Here is a 21,433-nt window from a genome sequence, read left to right as displayed (position 1 = left end):
GTCTGTTGAATTTGCTAGCTGGGGAAACTGGGTGTGTTTGTGCCTAGAGAGTGAAAAATAAAGTATCGGAGATTGCAAGCAGCTGACCTCATAGTTGCTCTTTTTATAAAAATGCAATTCCATAATCTAGGCTAGACAACAGGACATGTGCTGTTCAGCTCTGAGAACATTCTCTGACTTGGTAGTAATTTTGTAAGGAAAAGTGCTACAAGAGTCACGTTTCCTGGATCCCTAGCTGTTCCCACACTGATAGTTTTTAGTGTATCTCTCATCAGATTAGGAGCTGAACACTTGGGCTGAGCAACTGTTTTTGCTGCCATGTTGACTTGGCCAGAGCACGATGGTAAACGCTAGCTCTGATGAGGGTGGAGCTGCTCTGTGGTTCAGGCAAGGCTGAGGACTTTGCTGCATTGGAGCAGGGTTTGGTAGTGGTTTGAAAGGAAAAGCCAGTGGGAAATGTTGGCTCAAGATGCACTATGACATGATAAATCCAGGAGCGCTGTTACGGTTTTTAAACAGAGTAAAGGAGAAGTGGTGGTGACTTTCCTTTATTGTGGTAAAAGCTTGTAGAAAATTGTCCAGGAAAGGTTTCACCTGCCCAAGCTTTCCTGTAGATCAGGTAAATCCTCTGGGGCTCAGAAACATTGATTTGTTTGAAGGCTTCTGGGGCGCGGAGCTGCAGTGTGCAGGGCTTCTCCCGAGCTGCAGCACCCCAGCTGAGCCTGGCACGCCTGCATCGCTGCCATCGGGGGACGGATGGACGTGCCCCTGGGGAGTGAAGAGGACAGGGGTTTGGGTTGCGTTCCTGGCCGGGCACCGGCAGCCTCGGCCGTGCGTGGGGTTGCAGGCCGGTGCCTCGCCCGGACGGGCGTGCGGGATGGCTCGTTGCGGCGGGGCAGGCTTTGCCCCGGGGTCGGAGCCCCGCCGCGAAGGCAGGGAGCTGCAACTCGGGAGGCCCCCGGGCAGCTCTGGGCGCTGCCGTCCCGCCCAGCATTTCCCTGGGCGCTTTTCCACCCCGAGGCCTGCGCACCGGAGCTCCGGCCGGGGCCGGGAAGCCGAGTCCCCCCCCCGCTCCCCGCCCCGCCCGGGGCCGGCCCGGCGGGCTGGCGGCTCCTGCTGCCGCCGGCAGGGGGCAGCGCCGGGCGGGCGCGGCGAAGCGGGGGCGCGCGCGGGCCGTGGGCGCGCGCGGGGGCGGGCTGGGAAAGTTGCGAAGCGCTGAGGCGGGCGGCGGCGGCGGCACCGGGGCGAGCACGGCGGACCGGGCACGGCAGCACCATGGACGACTTGGGTGAGTTCCGAGGCCCACCGCCTCTCCGCGGCGGGGGGGCGCCGCCCCTCAGCTTCCCGGGCAGCCCCCGCGGCGGCCGCGGCCCGCCCGGCCACGCTGCGCCCCTCAGCACTGCCAGCGGCTCCGCGCCGTGGGGCTGGGGCCGGGGCCGGGCCTGCCGGCGCCCGGGGACGTGTCGCTTCCCCGCGGACCGCGCAGGCCCTCCTGGCTCGCCGCGCCGCCCGGTCCGAGCCGCCGCCCGCCCCCAGGCCGCTCGGTTGGGCTGCCCTGGGGCCGCCGCCACCCACCCCCGCCCCCAGTCCGGGCCGCCGATGTTTTGTCCCGGCTCTGCCCCGGCCGGGAAAGGCGCCCTTCGATCCCGTACCCCGGGAGCATCGTGGAGCGTGGTCGGGTTTCAGCGGACACGTCCTCCCCTGCCGCTGCCGCAACCTCTCGAGTCTGTTCTTGGGCGAGATCCGTAACTTTACATGGGTATAGAGGGATCACTGGGGAGCCCTCGGGGGTAAGCGGAGCACAGCCCCTGCCCAGCTCAGAGCTTCTCCTTCTCTTCCCTTTGCTTGTCCCAGGTGTGCTGAAACCTTCCAAAACTGCGCAGTGGGGAAATGTCAGGCAACTGGTCTCACTGGAAAGATCTAGAGAGTTTGAGTTCCTTTGGTACCAAGCCGGAAAGGGGGTGGATCTGCCAAAATCCCTTGTGCTCTGGGAGACATTAGGGTGACTGAGTTCCGCTTATGAAACTGATTAAATCAGACACTGGGGAGGGGCTGCAATCCGTTACTTCCATCCTACCTTTAATAGAAACCAGACGTCCTGTTAAGATATGCTCCAGGAAAATTGCAGTTTTATTCCTGAACCTGGAAGCTCACATTACAGTGCTGGCATAAAGCTGGTGGTCACACCTTCAGAAAACAGACTCTGAATTGGGCTAATGATAAAACTTACGGGGCACAGAGTCAGAGTCCATCAGCTGCATGGCTTCCTGGTGAAAGGTGCACCATGAAGGATTTGTTCTCAGGGTGTGAAACCTCACCCTCTGTCTGAGTGAGGTAGCTGGTGATTCGAAGAGAATGAATTTCTACTGCAGCTTCTTCTCACGGTCATTGTTTCTTTCTGTTCTGTTTACCATTTCTCATATCCCTCAGCCTGGTTATCTCTTGGAGATTTGGTGCTGCTCCTTCAGCAAGTTTCTAGCGTGTTCAGGAATGCGTTGCTAGTCAGAACAGGATTCACCCAGTCTGTGTATTAACTTGCTGAGTGGCCCTTCAAGGTGAGCGTACAGATAGCATTGTGTAGGGCCAGTTCAGTGTCTCATCAACGTCCTCTGTAACCAACCATGGGAGCTGTACTGTGCCCACTGCAATTGTTGCGTTCCTTGAACAGTGATAGTGTGACTTCCCAATAGGCTACTGCAGTTTCAACACATTTTTGCCTTTCCTCTGTAGGAGGATTAAAAGTGAACTGCAAAGAAATTCTGAAAATGATCTGAATTTGTGTCTGTTTTGTTCTTCTGAGGTGTTAAATGTATTGGCACAACCAAAGGTTAAAGTTGTGATCTGGTTGATAAAATAGAATTTTTTGTCTCAGCAACTTGATTTCATCAAGTTTTAGTTACACCACATCTTTCTCAATTTTTGTGCAGTCTTTCAGACCGGACAAGATCTGATTATCTAACAGTAAGCAGCTGAACGAGAAAAGTGGGACCTTTTCTCTTGCTAAGCTTTTCTTTAGTGTACAAAATTCAACATGGAAAGACACACCAACTATTTTCCCTCTGCAAATCATTGTTAGCCCCCAAATTGCTCACTTATTTATGCATCCCAAGGTGAACGGCTTTAGAAAAATAAGGGAACAATGGTGTGCCGATACAACTCCTCTGAAATAAGTCAAACTTTTGAACTAAAGTGAGAGTTGTTTTTCTTTCCTCATTATCTATGGGTGGATTATCTGAGTTGTGGATTAACTGTGCCATGGATACAGACGTCTGCGCTGGCTCTGTCCAGAGTCAAGCTGGTCCGGCAGGACTTGTTGGTTCAGGCACAATGCCATGTGGACATAGCTGCACTGCTTCCAGGGCCAGTTTTGGCCCAAAAGTAGTTTAGCATTGAGACTGAGCTAATACGCCTTGCAGGTTCAGAGCTCATGTCACGTAAAATCAGTTTAGATATTTCCACACCATGCTTCTGAATCTGTGTGGTGCAGAAATGACTAGTGACTGATGGACCTTGCTGGCCATGAGGGAACACCTCATAGAGCCCGTTGGTGTGTCTGTTCTTAACTCCCTGAATTAATCAAAAATCTCCTCCCTCTTCCTGGAGCTGATGGAGTTAATCAGTGTGTACTTGTGCACTGTAAAATGGAGGTCCAGAAGTATCTCGATTTCATGCTGCTTTCATGGAGAGGTTAGGAAACATCTGTGAGAATGGATTTGTGTTGCTTTGGGGATTCGTTTGGAGTTGCAAAGAACTTTGTTGCCTTTTTCTTTCCCCCCCTCAGTGTTGAAGAAGTGGTGTTACAGTGCACAGCTCACACAGGAAACTTGTAAAGAGCTCTGCAGGCGGAACTCGTGCACCCCATTGAGTTGGGGGAGCCTCCACGGCACAGGGCACTTGATGCTGGGTCTGGGTATAAACTAGAATATTACATTGTGGGAAGAGGAGGAGATGGTGAATTCGAGCAGCTGACCAGACTTGTCCAGATTGTCTTCCTTGAATCTCTCTAAGGAAGCACATTTTGCGGATGTGCTTGGAGTTTGACAGGAAGCTTGCTGAATGACTTTGCCCTTCTGCGGTGTTGTAAATTGGCACAGAGAGTAAAACTTAGTCCTAAAGAGTGAATATCCTAACTCAAGGCTATCGTCCCTTTCAGGGGATTACCAAAGCACAGCGTGTTGCTGTTACATGCTGTGCTTTCAGCGCACAAGTGACCAACCACATGTATTTGCTTCAGACAATTTGAGATACTGAATTAGATGTTGAATTATCTTGTTTCTGTGGTGCTACCTTGTCTAAGTAGTATGTGTGAACAGTCCATGAGGATCTGCTGGATGCAGAGGAAGAAACCTAATTCATGCAGTGTGTCATGTATGTTATGGTTAGTGGGAGAAAGGAAACTTTAGTCAGATACTGTTTGATTTTGACTTTGAATGTTTTTTACAGACTTTTTCTAAGAGGGGTTGTTTGCGAACACTGCTGTGAAGTCTTTTTTTTTTTTGACGACTTTGAAATTCTCACTTCTCTACTGCTTGTTTTGTTTTTTTTTTTAAAGGCTTCAGAAAATCCTTAACTGGATTTTGCAATCAAAAAACAGCATTCACTAGAGCTTGTAAAAGATGTTTTACAAAGAAGTTATTTCTGTTGAATAAGAACATATTTATGGCAGTGTTTTGGCTGTGCATGTAAATTAGACTGTAAGCTTCTCATTTTAGGTGTGCTTGCTCACTTCTGGAAGGATTTTTCTTTTGCAGAATGTTTGTCTAGCAGTGTGGCTTCAAAATTCTGGGCACAAAGGTTCAGTGGCACAAGAGATTTTGCTTTAAAAGTTGTTTCCCTCTGTTTTAGGAAGTCTAACCCACCCTCTCTTCAGGGCTTAATCCTCTCAAGATTGACTTTAAAGGGAGCAATCCTGCCATTGATTTTTCATGGGAGCGTGGAGGGAGGTGCATGTGTTTCCATCTGTCATCTCTCCTAACATTTGGAAGATTGCTGTGTTCTGCAGGGCTGTGCTGTCCATCCCTCTTTTGAGGGTGGTGCTTGCCTGCTTCTGACTCAGTTCCTTCAGTTTGGAAGTCATATGCAGTTATTTGACTGAAAGTTTAGTGTGAAATTGCTTATGGTCAGCTACGCCCAGGAAATGGTATTGGGGCAAATGCTGGTAAAGTAATTTGGTCCCTTGGCTTTCTACTGGCTCAGGTTTCTGAGTCATTCCTGCTGCTGGGCGAGAAGACTGTAAACAGAATTAATACTCTGCACAATGGGGTTCTGACTTGTTTCAGCTTCTTAGCTGTCCTGACCCCTCGTAAAACAGGGACTTCATTGTCCTGAGCGACTCAGACAGGGAGTCCTCTGCCTCAAGCAGTGTGCGATGCAGAGAGAGGCTTCTTTTCTTGTTGCTCTATTTCCATGGAAAGGCTGGACTCTGTGCTGTCTTTAGCTCCTTTGTCCCTTGCTGGGAGAGGTCAACTTATCCCAAGTGTTCAGCTGCCCTTCTGGTTAAAATTGATCCTCCAACACCATGTCTACCACTAGATAAAGAAATGGGTAACTTCTCATACATCATCTTTAACGCTGTCTCTGTACTTGTTCTTCCTTTCCCAGGAATCATGGCACTTTAATTTCTCCAGATCCTTTTTTCCTCACCTCTTTCCCCTTGAAGTGAATTTATTTTATGAAACGAGATGTGAAACTGCGGAAATGATGGATAAAATTCTAAAGTCTGTCAGAAGAGCAAGCAGTAACAATGCACTTAGAGTTTTTCTGATCTACTGCTAAGACAGACAGGTATAAATTCCTTAAGTTAAATCAGTTAAGTTAAAAGTGCAACTAGGGGGAGGAAAGCCTGTCCATGGCCACAGAACAAATCTTTTGGAATCAGACTAATGTGTTAGTTGTGATATCCAGGATCTACTGCAGCTTTGGAGAAAGCCAGAACAGATTCTGAATTCAGTTGCACTGTGCTAGTTGAAAATCATTGCGAGTGAATAGGATCTCTGGTCCCGGTTTCCTGCTCTGTGCCTCAGACTACGCCTCCCTCCCTTTGTGTTCTGATCTTCTGTGTCCCTTTTTGTCTGATGCGGAAGCTGTTAATGAAGATGCTCTTCTGCTCCAGCTGCCTGAAAGTGAGACATTGTCTGTGGGAAGCTTCCCCAGGCTATGATAAGAAGTTGAGGTTTAGGGAATGAGTTTCTTGCTCATTTTAGCCTGTCCTAACTAACTTAGGTTTAATAACAAGCTCTGGAAGTACAGGTTGTCGTGACTACTAGGCTATTATATAATGCTAGGTAGGGAACTGGAGACTTTGGGGTCCTGTTCTTGCTTCAGTGTTTGTAAAATCTCACCTTGTGTCTCATCTAGTTTCAAATTGTGCTCAAAAATGGTGATTCCAGCTTCCCCATCTCTTGTGTGCTTGCTGCTTCCTTAGTGAGTATCATGCTCCAGAGCTAATTGGTTCAAATTTTTGGTCTTTTGGAAAACCAGCTCTTTCCCCCAAATTGAATAAATGATTTGCCATTGGATCAATAAGCTTGAACTGTCTCACCCTGTGACAAGATAACAAGATGTAGGGCCTTGTAAAAGCAAGGAGTGGCACCATTCCTTTCCATTTTGGGCTGATGTTAAATGGATTGGAGAGAAAGTGGAAGTTGTGATTTTTAAATGGGTTGAACCTGATTTAACTGCTGGCTGCTGTCAAGTGTATTGTGTTCCCCTCCTTCATCTCCTTTCCTTGTGTCCACAATAACTGTTGGGCAGTTAGCTGGATCAGCTGCTTGTTCTGAAAGTCTGGATTTTTTTTTACATAGGCAGTGGGCTGGTAAGTAGTTGAGGCCACCTGTCTAGCTGTGCCATGTTTAATCTAGCATGAGGTAACCATTTATCCACAGCCTCAGGATAGGATAATAGCTCCTTACCTGCAAAGTATGGTTAATGTTTGTTGAGATCTTTGTGTTTCTGAAATAGCTTCCAGCTGAATATATCAGAATAGTAACTCTTTCATACTTCTCTGGTCACCATTGCTGGAAAAGCTTACAATGGCAAGTTTGAATTAGATTTATAAGTTTTTATTCTCTTCTCAGTCCTGTTTAATGTTCCCTCTCTGCCTTTCTCATTGCTCATCCTTTCTTCATCCTCTGTTAGGACAGGCTGTGAGTAGGGAGAAAAGATTTCCTTTCCCTTCCAAGTTCCCCACAGCAGTCCTACTCTAGTCTTTCCCTTTACCACAGAGCGTCATGAAGTCATTCAAAGAATGTCGTATGCTAAAGATACACCATAAAAATAGGAGGTGGGTGATGACTTTCTCGTATCGCTCTTAGCTATTTTTCTCATTCGTGCTTATTCTCATTGCAAATGGCCCCAGAGCAGGAGAAACCAACTGGCTGGGGACAGTCTCCCTTGATTGACTGGTGTTAAACTCCATGCTTTCTCTTCTCTGTATGTATGTTTTTAAATCCCAATGAAGCAAACTAAATAGACATGGTAACTGGAGTGCTGTGGAGCATTTGGTGTTGGTGTTTTAGTTATAGGAACTTGAGTCCCTGAGGTTATGTGTTTGTGCTGTTTAGGAGTCTACTAAGCTCTTTTTCTGCTCATCTAAATGCAGCTTTTTCTTGTAGCAGACAGTAATTATTCTGAATTTACATGGGAAATTTATCTAAGCAGTTTGACACAACTATAAGCTGAGGATCCAAGAGAACTTATGGCAGACCACAGGGGGAGGCAGCCTGCATTGTTACTTCTTGGCTCCTTTTTCCCTGTGCTGGACTGTCTCTACACTGTGAACAAGTTTAGTTCAAGTTCTTTAAATGATGATGGGGTCATCTAAAGTCTTCAAATGCAGTTTTTCATGCCACTTACTATCTACACCAAACTTGCATATGATGGCTTTGCTGGGTGAGCTGCTGAGTATGTCTGGTTGACAGCCTGCAGTGGAGCGTAGCTTGATTTCTTATTTTTTACTGTTTATTGCATGTGTTTAAACCTCTAACATTTTGCAAATGATGTGAAGAACATCAAAAAAGTAAATAGTGCTCCAGGGAATAAACTTTCTGAATGACACTTTGCATGGGGAATTGTGCTTTAAACTGCTCAGCTATAAATCAGACTGTATGGGGTCTCCAGGAATAAACCAATCCCATGTTTTTGTCACAAAATTGAGCTGGCAGACAGAATTAATCCTGTGTCTGTCTAGATGCCTGATAGGATCTTGCTTTATTTCCATCCCTGAAGAGCAGTGAACAGAGAATTTCACTTTGTGCTATAGGAAAGTTTGTGGTGGTTCAAGGACTGTGATTAGGCTGGTTTTTTCTAAGAGCAGGAGGGAGCAAAACAAGCCACAAGTAGAAAAGGTCATGGGCAGGAGGGCCGTAAATGATTTGCCATGGATTAGGAGCTTAATACTCCCTTGTTCTATCCTCTTTCATGGTTCTAAACAAGTTCAAGGCTTCTCTCTGAAAAGATTTCTTTTGGGTTGGAGCCACTAATTTCAACTGGGTCAGACAAAAGAGCCTAAGGCTATCTGCACGTAGTTGAAGTTACCGGTGCCCCACAAGTTGGAATAAGATGATGGCCTGGCTGGTCTTCTCTGCTCCTCATCTTCTTTGGCCATTAGTTATGTCTGCTGCTCCCCATTCCTCAGCACTGGCAGCTGCCTTGGGACTAGGGGTTTTTTTGTTGCTGCTAGCAAATTATCCCTTTTGGGTGGAGGTGGTCCACGAGAGTAAGATGCCTGGGAGTAGTACTTCTGGATTGCAGCTCTCCCTCTGTTCGTTATGGTTTTATGTGGGAGACTTTTCTTGGGCTGTGTAGGTCTGGTTAGGCAGTGTGATACACAGCTGGAACTATTCTGCATGGCTGCGAGCAGCTCCAGCAGTTAGACAGGATCCCTGCAGAGAGCTGGAGCACTGGGGGAGGGAACGAAATGCCATTTCATCCACGTCATGAAATCTCTTATCAGTGGCCAACTCAGTGTTGTGGGTGGGTGAGCGGTGTTGGCCAGAAGAAGCTGCCTTTTATTTCTGCTGTGAAATGTGAGGAGCTCAGCACTGTCAGGCTGGGTGCTGTGGAATGGCTGTGTGGAGTCGGGGATGAATTTGTCAGTCAGGTTCTTATAACCCTAAGTTTGTAGTTTTCAGTCTGTCCTGCTGGTGCTTAATCTGAGATTTGCTACTTGGCTGTCCTGAGCAGTTCCCCTGGGCAGTGCCTCACAAGCACAGCTGCTCTGGCATGCTGCTCCCGCACTTCTTAATTGCTTAAATCTGGCGCCTCCAGTACCTTCTGCCTTGGGATCACACTTAAAAGCCTTGGCCATGTGCATTACAGATAAAATCTGTTAGGTTATCATTATTCTTTTCTGTAGGAGTTGGTTAAGGGCTTAATTTGTTGAATGCTACTTTACCATCAGACGTGAGGGAGAAAACTACATGAAACGGATCACCATGGTCATAGGGTGATGTGAAATTCCCAGACCTTCAAGGCTGTCTGGATCTGCTAGAGTCCTCTGATTGCGCTGCTTAGGTTTGAAAACCGCTTTGGGTGGGATGGAATAGCCGGTGTGATGTGAGGTGTTTGGTGCCGCTTTCTGCAGAGCGGTGTTGCTCTGGTGTGATCCTCTTGTTGCAGAGTTGGGAAGCTGTTTGCATGTTGGGGAGGAGGGTTGAAGAGAAGGGGCTGAGGGTGGTGCAGGGAGGAAGCTTTATGTAATTCTTGGCTGGCTTCTGAGTAATTGTTTTAATGAAATGGAATGCAGTGTATTCAGTGCTTGCTTGGCAGCAACAGCTATTTTTTTATTTTCTATTTTTTTGGGGGGGGGGAGTTAGTCTATTTTCCAGCTGCTTTAACAGTTAGGCTTGGATTTGTCACAGAGATAGGAGTGGAATATTGTTCTCAGTGAGGGGGCAGGCAGTTGCACTGCTGTGCACGTGTGGGAGACTGTCTTTGTACATTTAATGTGTAGGTGGAAGAGCCTTGTCCCTCTGTTTCTCTATGGGTTGTGAATGCCGGTGTGGTTCTGAAGTGGATCAAATTAATTTTCAAGTACCCAACAGTAATGGGATGATAGTGATGCGAGTAGGTACATGTCCATATAAAATATGTATGCATCTAGGTACTTGATAGGAAAATGAATCAATTTTTCACTATGCCCTAGTTCAGTGTATAGCAAGGAAGAATATGATGAGTGGAGACAAGTCAATTTTCAGCAAAGCAGAAACGTAGGAGCTGGGAATCTTGACTTCTGTACACTAGTGCAAAATATTCTCTCCAATTATTTCAGATGATTGTTGACTTTTATCATAGGATTGACGGAGAAACAATCAGTGATCATGCTGAAAACCCTTTTTTAGAAAGTAATTTGAAGAAGAATTTATTTCACGTACCTATGAAAAGGAAGTTTATTCTCATGCTGCTTCTATTTCAGTATTGCTGGCATTTCCATTTTTGGTCAGCACTGGAGATTGGTCTCTCTTACTCATCTTCTCAAAAATCTACTTTCTCTTTGGTCTTTGTAATATTTATTTTTAATTGCAGTTTTCTGTGGTCATGTGTTCTCTTGTGAGTAAAACACCCTTCGATTGACAGAATAAATTTTTTGTCTAGTAAAACAACAACTTCCGTGCAAGGCACTGAAATGAAGAAACTGTCATGCGTTTAATTGCTTTATTAATACTGCTCTTGGTAAAAAGAAATCCTCACTATTGCTGGTGACAAAACAAGCAAGAGAATTGTGACTACTACTTCTGTCATGATGCCAGATGATAGGTAGAATGATAGGTCATCTACCTTCTCACAGGAGGAAGAGAAGAAAACCTTAAATGTTCTCCAGCTCTTCTCCTTCTGCTGGCTACAATATATTTCAGTTCTAAAAATGTTAGTTTTCTGTCTGGCTTTAACAGTTTCCTTTCTTTCAGTGGGCCTCTTTCATGACATTGTGAAACTCTTGGGCCATGTTCTTCTGCCAATGCTAAAAAAAAAAAAAATAAAAAAATGCAGAGCTGTAGAGCCATCAGCAATCTCCATCAAATTACCACCCACATCTTTTCCCAAAGTAGACCAGGGGACCAGTTCCCACATTAATTTCTGGAATATCGTCCTCCTTTCATTCCCAGAAAATGCTTTTAAGTAAAAAGAAGCTGTTTTAATTAGATTTTTAACCATGTGTTGCTTGGCCCTTTGTACTCTGTTGTCTTTCAAAGGTGTTGCTTGCCCACTATCTGTAATTGGGTTATCTTTAAGTTTTAGTAGAATGCTCATCAGATTGAAAGCTTCATCTTAAAACTTTCTACCTATTATAGTTATAACTAGTACTAAGACCCACATGACTGAAAAATGTTAAATATTTTGTTGTCATTTCCCCCTGCCCTGCTCTGTGAGTTTACATTGTGCTTTTGGCAGTGCTTTGTGTAAAGTCAGTTGCTGATGATGACTTAGACTTTTTGGCTTATAAAGAGTTCGGTGTCGCTTCCAAGTCTGCTCCCACTGTGTTGCAGAGAACCCCTGCAGAAACGAAAACTTCTTAAAAAGAAAAATCCACCATTTTGAAAGTACTTCCTTAGTAATTAGGTTTTTAACAAGCCAGTTAAACCACATACTACATTTGACAAAAGTTCCTTTTTTTTAAAAAAAGGGAAACAACTCGCCTCAGAGTGGTTGGCAGATCAAGCCAGCAAGTCTTTTAAACTTGTCTTTATTTGTATCTCAATGTACTAACCTTTTGTTTGCATCCCCAATATCTGGGTGAGATTTGCTGGGACTTTCTCCTTATAGGCACAGGCTTTTCAAACTCGAGATACCTTGGTTTTTAAGGGTAGATTTGCGTTTGTTGAATGTTCTTTGCATTTATGCTCTTGGGAGAAAATGCTTGTTACTTACTGAATGGGAAGTTGTTGGAGTTAATGAAAAATACTCTCTTAAAGGACTGAAATCTCTCAAGTCTGCGTTCTGATATCCCATTTAAGAGCCTTCAGGATAGGAATACCTCAGTAAGATTGTACTAACTGTGGATACAATTGCATTGTCTGTACGATTGCACTGTCTTGTTAGTGTCCCTGTTCCTTATTGCTGGAATCCTCCTTTTGCTGATAGCCAGGGCATTTTACATCTCATCGGCAGAATTTGTGCTTCTAATGTTTTTAATGAATTCAGAATTTATACTAATATTTCTGTCCCTCATTTCATCATCTTTATGTGTGTCTCAAATTTTGTAACTGGCACTTTGCCTGGATGGGTCTATATTCAGATCTGTTTATGCTGCTTGGATAGGATTTCCACTGTTTAAAAGATGCTATTTTTTTCCTCCCTTAAGTTTCATGTCTTCTTGCATAACCATGCAAATCTTACCCTTCTCTTTATTGGTTATAGGGTCCACATGCTTTCCTGTTTCTGTTACTTTTTAAAAGGCAGATAATTAACTTAGAATGTGTGAGCTCTGACAGTATTTTGTCTCTGACTGTGTCCAAACCCATTTTTACATATGAAGATGGGTAGGATCATAGTGATCTTTAGCAATCTTATTCTTGACTATGGTTATCTGTGTGGCAAAGGTGAGATGCTGGGGTATCTGAGGTGGTGGTCCTGCTGGCAGTTGAGTAAATATAAAGGCTTGCTGCTGATGAAAGGAGGAATGGCTTTACTTTCACTTATCCTTACTCCTTTTCTGCTTCTTTGGCTATTTGGACATACCCCTTCCTTCTTGCTGACTGCTGTGCTCATCTCTCTTTTCTAACCCAAAAGAAAACAGTCGAATTTTTTTTGGCTGGGTGTATATTCTGTTGAACTGGTTCACAGAGGGGCCTTGTGAGAGCCAGAGCCAACACAAGTAAGTGGCAGCAGCACATGTCTGGAAGAGGGAGTAAAACCCTCTCCATTTTTGGCAGTGGTGAACTGTTAATTAGCCTTTCTGCATCTTGTGAAACTGTATCCTTCACTCTGCGGTGCTTCCTGTCCAGTGGAACTCCTGTGCTTGGTTCCTGTGTAAACCCTGATATAATGTATTTTCCTCCCCTAGATGAGTTGGAATCAGCAGTTCCCAAATTATGATCTCCAAGTCATAAGTACTCCATAGCTGTTGTGAGGTGTACTCATAAGTGGTCAAACTTACACACTTGTCATTTTCACCTGAGGGCTCTGGAGCGCAAGCAAACGAGGGTTGCTGTTGCCCAAAGATTTGGAAACCAGCGCTGTGTGTTCGCACTGTTCTGATTTGCCGCAGCTTATGGCACTAAGCTACTGCTTAGAAGCTGCTCAGAAGAGTTATCCAATACTGGATTAGCATGTGTTGTAACCTCAGTGCTGCTTATGACAAATTTCAGTTCAAGTCAGACTCAACTGCCTACAGTTATGCAAATCTCAACCAAATACAGTCCACCCAGGGCTTAAAAAATGCCCTTGTCTACCCTTTATTTCAGTGGGCATGTAAAGGGCTGCTTGGTAGTAGTTGGGTGCCATACACCTCTGCACTTGGCAGCTTTTCCTGTAGTCCAGGGCCGAGCAGGGTCTGGCACACAAATGGTGGCAGTGTTTTTCATTCTGCTCTACTGTTCTTGTAGTTGTTACCATTCTCAGCCTGTCTTTTCCAGAAAGGTGTGAGAACAAATTGCTCAGTTCAGGTTTCAAAAGAGCGTACTTTCGGACTGAAAGAAGAAAGCTAGTCTGCTGGAGAAGACAGATGAATAACTTTCCCAGTAGCTCTGCGTGCTGCTAGGGAGGAAGAATAATAGGGAGATGGAGTCTTTCCTTTCATTGCGCAAGGATGGCAAGCCAACTTCTGGCAAGATAATAATTATATGGCATCAACCTGACGTACCTGACTTGGAGAGAGCAGCATGGATTTGGAGTGGCATCCGCTGTAGCAGAATTGTAGGATACGATACATTTCCCGGTACTGTGACGCTCTTACTGCCCACTGGCGCTATTTCCATGAGTGTTTGCCTGACTGATCAGCCAAGGGACTAGAAATGTCTTGAGCCCTGAGCTTCTGTTTTTTTCCTTTACCAGAGCTGTGGTTTAAAATCTATAGTATCTTGTTTCCTTCTGTTTCTATAATTATGCTTGGACTCTTTGCTCTGGTTAATGGGGGTCCCTTTTGTACTAGATTTGTTATATGTTTGCAAAATGCCAGTGTGCGCTGTCTGTTGACCTAGTGCTTGTGGAGTAGCTGCATGCTCATGTAGCAGGAAGGATCTGGTTCCTCAGATAGCTGGCTTGGCTGAGCCCCTCTTCCTGTAGGAATACGAGGGAGCTGGTATTTTGATCAGAGGCCTTGGCCTTGGGAAATTGTCCGTGAGGGGTCAGTTCAGTGGCTGCTTGTTTGGTTTTCATGAATATTTTTTTGTGTGTTTTGGCAGAGGAGAGCAGATCTTGTTGGACATTTGAAAGTTGATCCCAATTTCTAGAAACTTGCTGAGCGAAGCCAGCAGCAAATAAATGGGGAGGGTTAACTTAACTATTTTGTGCACCTAAAGATAAATAGAGGACTAAAAAGGTTATTGTATTGGTGGCTAATATTTTTAATTTAATTTTTTTTTTCCATCTAGGATGGCTGAAATCCAGCCCAGGTCAGTACTGAGATGGTATGAACCGCTTAGTCGCTTGTGTAAAATGTTTACACTCACTCTAGTTTGTTCCTCCCACCAAACTCAGCCAGGTTGCCATTTCACTCTTGTTCAGTTGAAGTGTTGCTGTGTTTGAACACAGCTAATGTCCTTTACTTTTGTGTGAATGAACTCGCCTTCCTCCCAGAGACAGTCAGGTCAATACTGGCCATTTGCTAATGCCTTTGCCTGGGACTTCCTGGAAATGCCTAAAGATCTATTTGCTGTCAGGCGGAGATCAGAAATAGATCTCGCACAAGAAGAGCCACTCTAGGAGATGACCGTCAGAGGCTATACTTACCTTCCTTGGAGACCAAAGCTGTTTCCAGTTTGGCAGTTGACACACAGGGAGAGAGATGGAGACTCTCTAATTTGTGCAGCTTGTTGCTCCTCGTAATCTTTCATAGGGCTAACTATAACTGCTCATAGGAACACCAGTCTATTTGCTTCCAAAAGGAGAGGATTCTGACAAAAGACTCGATAGCAGGTGGAGCTTATAGCAGGCTGCAGAGTCAGACCGAGAAATTCCAACTTAAGTATTTTTAGTACAGGCCTGAGAGTCAGACTTGCTTTCTATTCTAATGTAACGTGGACTTGCCATGTTATGTCGGGCTGTTCAGGGCTGCATATCAGTTCTCTGTTTCTGAAAGGTACATGATTTTTTTTATGCTGTTAAGGAGGTGTGAATGTTAGGGGATGAGGATTCTGATTTGTGATCCTCGTTGGAATTCAGGTGCAGTGGCTGCAGACTTCACTGCCTATAGTTGCTGCAGGTCACAGCCTGATATATCAATAAAAAATTGAATACGTGGAGGTTTAGGTTTAGGGTGTGGAGCTGTCAACTGTTGTGACTGAAAAATGTGGCTGAAAATGGCTTCCACTTCTGCTATTAGTGCTGTAATTTGTGGGTGGGACAATCATTTGAGGACAGCAGTACTTAAATCATGGTGGTCTGAATCACTGGAGGTCGTGGGTTGGAGTACTGAGTAAAGTAAAAGAAAAGTAACTTTTCTTGTGCAATTTCCAGCTTCTCTGTTCAGTAAACCAGAACCTGGCTTTGCGCTCTTAAACATTGTACGAGTGTTGAGATTAGCTCAGCCTACTGCTTGTGCATGCGCTGTGTCACAGGATGTGCTGGAGCTATGACTTGCAAACCCTTTACAAACTTTTCCTGACCCTCCTGAAGATTGTTCATAGAGCAGTGGAATAATTTTTTGACTAAGCTTATCCATCTTTGGTAATTGTTTCCTGTTGTTCAGGACTCAGTTTGAGAGTGTAGTGAATCTGGATAGAAAGGAACCATGCAAAGGATTATTTTTTCTTTTAGCTTCCCGCGAGTGTGGGTCATCCATGAATTGCTATACAGAGGCAGTCAAGGCTGGCGTAGTAGGGATCTGGCATTCTCAGAAGCCTTTGGTAGCTGTGAAACTGAAAACATTTATTTGTTTAGTAAGCTGGAACATGAATTCAGTTTAAGGCACCAGGTCTTAGCATAGGGTGTTTTCTTCTGGCATGAGCTGTTTGCTGCTCAGGACTATAAACAGAGGGAAGTAAATATGTCTCTTCACTTCAAGTGTGGAGAAAGCCATGCTATAAAAAAGAGGATGCTGTATATGACAGGAAATAACCCTTCCCTTCCACCCTCCCCAGCACTTTCTGGAAATGAGAAATAAAGGGGAGGGAGGGAGCAGGCTCTGAAACCAGAGATGTCATAGTGCTGCAAGTCAGTTTAAGTACTCCTCTTGGAGGCAATATGTGAAGAATACAGCAGCGAGCTTAAGTTGAATTTGCACGGCCTTGATTTGCTCTGTGCTGTCTGTCCTTAGATTTTTCAATGCCAGTAAAAGTTTGTTCTTCCTGGTGTTTCTGTTGACAGCTTCCAAATGTGACAGCCGTGGCAATGGAGTGGACAGCTTAGGTTAATTTGAAGAAGAACTTGAAAAGGTTACACTTAGTTTAGCAGCTTGTTGGCTGAAACCCAAAAAACCCCATATTCAAACCGTATTTTCTTTGGAAATTGATCTGGTAACATCACTGGTTTGTTTTTTTTTTTTTTGAGCATCTAATATATCTCTTCTGAAAGAAGATGATACTTAAATCACAAATCACTTCCAGTGTGAGGATGCTCAGCAAACCTATAATGTATTGAGGAATATTTCTCTCTGACCATGTAAGCAGTTACGTGCTTTGTGAGACTTGACTTGCATTATCTCAGCCATCTGACGAACTGTTCTGAGGTAGCAGAAAGGGGATGAAAGTTTTTCTAAGGAAGCTGGAAGAAGACAGAGTGACTTCTTTTGTAGGTGGTGGTTCATTTCTCTCAGCCAGTTTGAGCTGTGGTCTAATTTAGTGTTCAAGAGCTAAGTGGAAAAATTCTGGTCCTCCAGGAAAATCTTTTGTGGTTCCTTCACACAGCTTGGACTGTAGGCCAGAGCACGCTGTGGATTTGTTTTGTTTCATCCAGGAAACTGTGCTGATTCAGATCTTTAACGCAGTTGTAGTGTTGCTCAGCCTGCATGCTGCGTCGATGATCCCATGCCCTGTGGGTCTGGTTAAGATTAGGTTACCTTCCTGCCAACTCACTGATGTGAACGGAGCCAGCAGTTGAAGGATTTCCCAGGCTGTTGCATCAAAGATGGCAAGAGATGAGTCTGAGATGCTCGCTCAGGGAATGGGGCTGTGGGTCCCAGGAACTGCTTGTGTGAAGCTTCAGACTGGTCAGCTAGTTTCCTACGGCATGTCTCTGTGCCCTTGAAAGCCTTGCTGCTGGGTTATGCAAGAACTAGCTGACCCCTTGTGATGCTGTCACTTTAGCACCCTCACCATGCTGACAAATATGCCATTGCTGAGGTTACAGGGCAGGTCTGAGTGAAATGCCTGTGTTAATTTGAAAGGAAGTGGTGTGGCCACTTCCAGGAAGGATCTTGCAGTGACCTCTATGGTTTTCCAGCACATGTACAAATAGCCCTCCTGCCCCTCAGAGGGGCGAGTTCCAGGGCCAGCATGGGTTTGCATGCTGGGGGAAGGGAGGGTCGCTGGACCCTTCCCTTACGCTGGCAGCGTGTGGTGGTGTCAGCTCTGCTGAAACCACGGCCAGAGCTCTCAAAGGGTTTGCATTTTATCCCCAAACGTGCAGCGAGTAGTTACTGATAAGCAGTTACAGAAATTGCTTTAAACAGGCTATATTTGCATGCTCTCTTAGAACCCTGTTCTTGCAGTGGTAGTAGTGCATGTTAGTTGTGAGCAGTTAGTTGGCCACGAGCTCTGGAATAAAGTCTCCGGCTTGGGTCTCACTGGTTGGGACAGGAAGCCACAATCATTGCTGCAGCTGATCATGTAGACCACATCTCGCAGTGCAGTGTCTTGTCTTTGTTTAGACGTTTGCTGATAGTGGTCAGAGCTGGGCGCGTGGGCTACTGTACTGGGGAAAGCTAACTGGTTTGGCTGTCCATATTCGAGTTATGGCATAGATGGGATTCATGGTGGCTGCCATCCTGTGATTTCAAAAGCAGTTCTGTCTCTCACGGGTTGAATCTTGTTCAGCTTGTCTATGCAGCCTGGTGTAGCTAGGCACAGCAACTACTAGGTAGTTGCCTTTGCTGTTAAGCTTTTCTGGAGCACCCACACAACTTTGCAAATCAGTGCCACAAATGCATAGTCTTGCTTATTCTAAGGGACAGTATTGGCTTTAAGGAACAGAGAAGCTTCAAGGATTTTCATGCATATTGTCTTCTATCTGAGTTCACCATACCGCATATTGATACTAGTCTGGACGTTCTTTTTATTAAGCAATGACACAAGGTATTGATGCTTGCACCATTACCTTGATAACGAGAAAGCACAAGGCTTGAAATAAACCTCAGTCACTTGAATACATTAAAGAAATAGCTGATTTTTTTTTTTTTTTTTTTTGACCATGTCATCTGAACTTCCTCTAGGCAGGTCTAGACAATGTGAAGTAAAAATACCGATGGCTGCTCTGTATTGCTGGTACTCCAGCAGTTGTTAGGTCTGGCAAATGACTTATCGTTTGTGCCTTGAATTTTCCTGTGTCTTAAATAACAATCTGTCCCTGCTTCACAAGAGAGCTGAGAGTTTTTACGTGTCCTGTATTCTAACCACATTCTCAACATATTGGTTACATTTTTGAAAACTTCTCAAAATGTTTTAGAAATTAAGCCAAGCTATTTCACATGCTTTGTATATATGTGAACCAGAGACCTTCAGGATTTTAAGAGCATCTAATTACACTTCAAATTTTTAAGGTCTCATTTTGAATGTAGTCTTTGTACTTTATTGCTTTCGTAGTCTCTGATCTTTTTGCATTTAAAAACATTGATTAGAATATAATGCCTTAAGAACCTATTATTACATTTCTTTTACCTGGAAGTCAATACTTGCATTCACTTGTTTGTTCATGGTTTTCCTATTTCTGATAATGCTCTTCCACTTTGCTGAGAAAAGTCAAAGCTGCTGTTAAAAAGGGAATTCCTGTCACGCGTGTTGCTCTTTGGGCTCCCCATCCCTTCCAGACTCAAACTGGAGGGCAGTGAGAAGACCTATAGCAAGGCTCCAACAAGTCTTTTTGATGCAGCTCTTCTACAGCATTGCAAATATTTCTTTTGAAGGGCTATTTAATAGGATAAATATACCCAAGCTCCCCATTCCTCTGCTGTTACTTACAATGTAAAACTGTCTTGCCAGGGATTGGGTTACTGCTCCAAGCTGTCTCCCTATTTGTGAGCTGGAGTTGCATTTACTCTTGGAGGTGTGGGAGAGAAGACTTATTTGAACCTAATGAGATTTTTAAACTTTGGATTCAAGGATTTTGCAGAGAGGCTGCTCAGATGAGTCAGCGAGCTCAAGGTTCAGTTCTGGAGATGCAATTCCCCTTGTCATCTTAGGGGACACCAAAACCCAAGGATTTGAATTCAGCGTCTTACAGGTATTAAGAAAAAAGGGCTGGAGAACGGTGTGTCGTTCTGCAAATGAGGGGTCTGCAATTTGTCTTATGCTGAGACATGATTATCATGTAAAGTCCATGTTCTCTTTTAGACCTGTCCTTATGACCATCTTGCTTTTTATTTCTATTTGTCGGTCCTCTGGGAATCTTCTGCTGCCTACGACAGGAAAACCAGTAGCAGTTCTGGTTATTTGAGTAAACGGGTGTGGGGAAGAACAGGGGAGGTGCAGACACCTTTTCTCTGCAGCTGCATTAGAGGAAATACTGTAGTTTGTGCTCGGATATCTCATCCTGATGACCCTGTGTCTGGGCTATCAGGGACATGTGGCAGTAGAGATGCTGGGGGAGATGGGACTCTGTGGCTGAATGCTGAAGGCGTTTGCTCTGTGCAGTGGCTGGATGAAGAATCCTGTCTCCAGTGTCACTCACTTTCCAGATATCCCATGCAAGAAGCAGAGCTACAGGCAATGTGCGGTTTCATGGATGCACAGATGTGGATTTCAGCCGTTGAAAAGGAAAGGCTGATATCTGAGGCATTTGAAGTATCTTGCCTCAGTTACGCTTCCATTTCCTCCCCAGCAGCAGATGAGACGTAGAAGAAAATTTGACCACCATCCTTTTGATCTACTTACAGTAAATCAAAGCATTATCAATAGAGTATCGGCATGGTTTAGTAGCTCATCCTCAGTTGTTGAGAGATGAACTGCATATGGAAATCTGAGGTAATTTTCTCTCTTCTGGCACTAATGCTGTCATCTTTGAGCTGACTGAGTACGCCACGTGTCTCTAGCCATTGCACAGGCTGGAGTTATGCTGGACACTCAGTAGTAGAAGGCTTCTCCTTATCCTTAACAGAGGAAAGCAAATTTAGATTTCTGTAAATTACCTCACTTTAAACAAACAAATAAAAATTCCTAGACTGCTTATGAAGAGTGGAAAACGATTTTACTGCTTGAGGAAAAATTAGCATTACAAAGCTGCTTGATGCCAGTTGGCAAATGTGAATTTGTTGATGCCTTGTCATGTAGGTTTTTCCAAAACTAGTTCATGATGTGTTCTGCTTCACTCTGTCACCTTAATCCAAGAGCATTTTTGAGAGGTACAGAAGGCACAGGAAGAAGGGAGTGAACAAAGTATGTTTTGATATGCATGGGAAGATACATGTAAATATTTTTTTATTTCTTTTTAATACCTTCACTCTATTTAAGGGGGCTGAATGTGACTCAAATTTATAGAAACGTGGGTTGATGTGTGCATCAGTACAAAGGAGCCCCCGTGTTACCCATTCCTGTTCTGTACCTCAGAACTGCGCTGTGATCCCTAGGCTGGAGTTGCTGCTCTTTATCAGACAAACCTGGGATGTGGGAAGCTGAAGAATGTGCCCCTGCGGCTGCACATAAGGCCGTTTCTGCTGGAGGATACTGCGTTTGCAGGACAGCGAGTGCTGACACGCAGCAATGGTGAAGGAGCCTGCGTCGGAGCCCCTGGAATGCGTGAGCTGTTCTTCGGCCTGACAGAGGTGTGGGCCGGGGAGATAGCGCAGGAATGTGCAGTGTATAACTTGGGAGATGATTGCTCTTTTCAGTGTAGCTTGAAGTGGTAAATGGGACTTACCCATAGGTATTGTCCAGCTCTTGCTGATTTTCTTGGTAAAAGGGATTTTTTTTTTTCTGAGCAGTTCAATGCATTGGTCATCAGCTTGAGAGTTCTTGTCCCAAGCTAAATCACTGGCAGAGCTTTGGCAGATGCTGGGAACTACCTTGAAGCAGTCCAGTTGATATTAAGGGCCACTCATACATATACGATGTATGTGCAGAGCTGTGTGTGGGATTTGAAGACCAGAATACAAAGGACCTCATAGTTAATGATTTTTGGCCAAAGGGAA

The 21,433-nt window shown here is 44.8% G+C and overlaps 1 protein-coding gene across 3 annotated transcripts in view; it reads left to right on the top strand.

The window, feature by feature from the left end:
• The first annotated feature begins 1,173 nt into the window (after nucleotides 1-1,173).
• The window catches only part of PXN (paxillin), a 46,591-nt gene continuing 26,331 nt past the window's right edge, over nucleotides 1,174-21,433 (top strand). For all 3 annotated transcript variants that reach the window (XM_054844361.1, XM_054844359.1, XM_054844360.1), the window contains exon 1: nucleotides 1,174-1,288. In XM_054844361.1, coding sequence (XP_054700336.1) covers nucleotides 1,276-1,288 — 13 coding nt within the window. In that variant the 5' untranslated portion in view covers nucleotides 1,174-1,275. The remainder of the gene's footprint in view (nucleotides 1,289-21,433) is intronic.

Source organism: Grus americana, chromosome 16, assembly GCF_028858705.1.
Source record: "Grus americana isolate bGruAme1 chromosome 16, bGruAme1.mat, whole genome shotgun sequence".
Lineage (NCBI taxonomy): Eukaryota > Metazoa > Chordata > Aves > Gruiformes > Gruidae > Grus > Grus americana.
The sequence above is the reverse complement of the archived record's forward strand: the minus strand, read 5'-3'. Positions and strand labels throughout refer to the sequence as shown.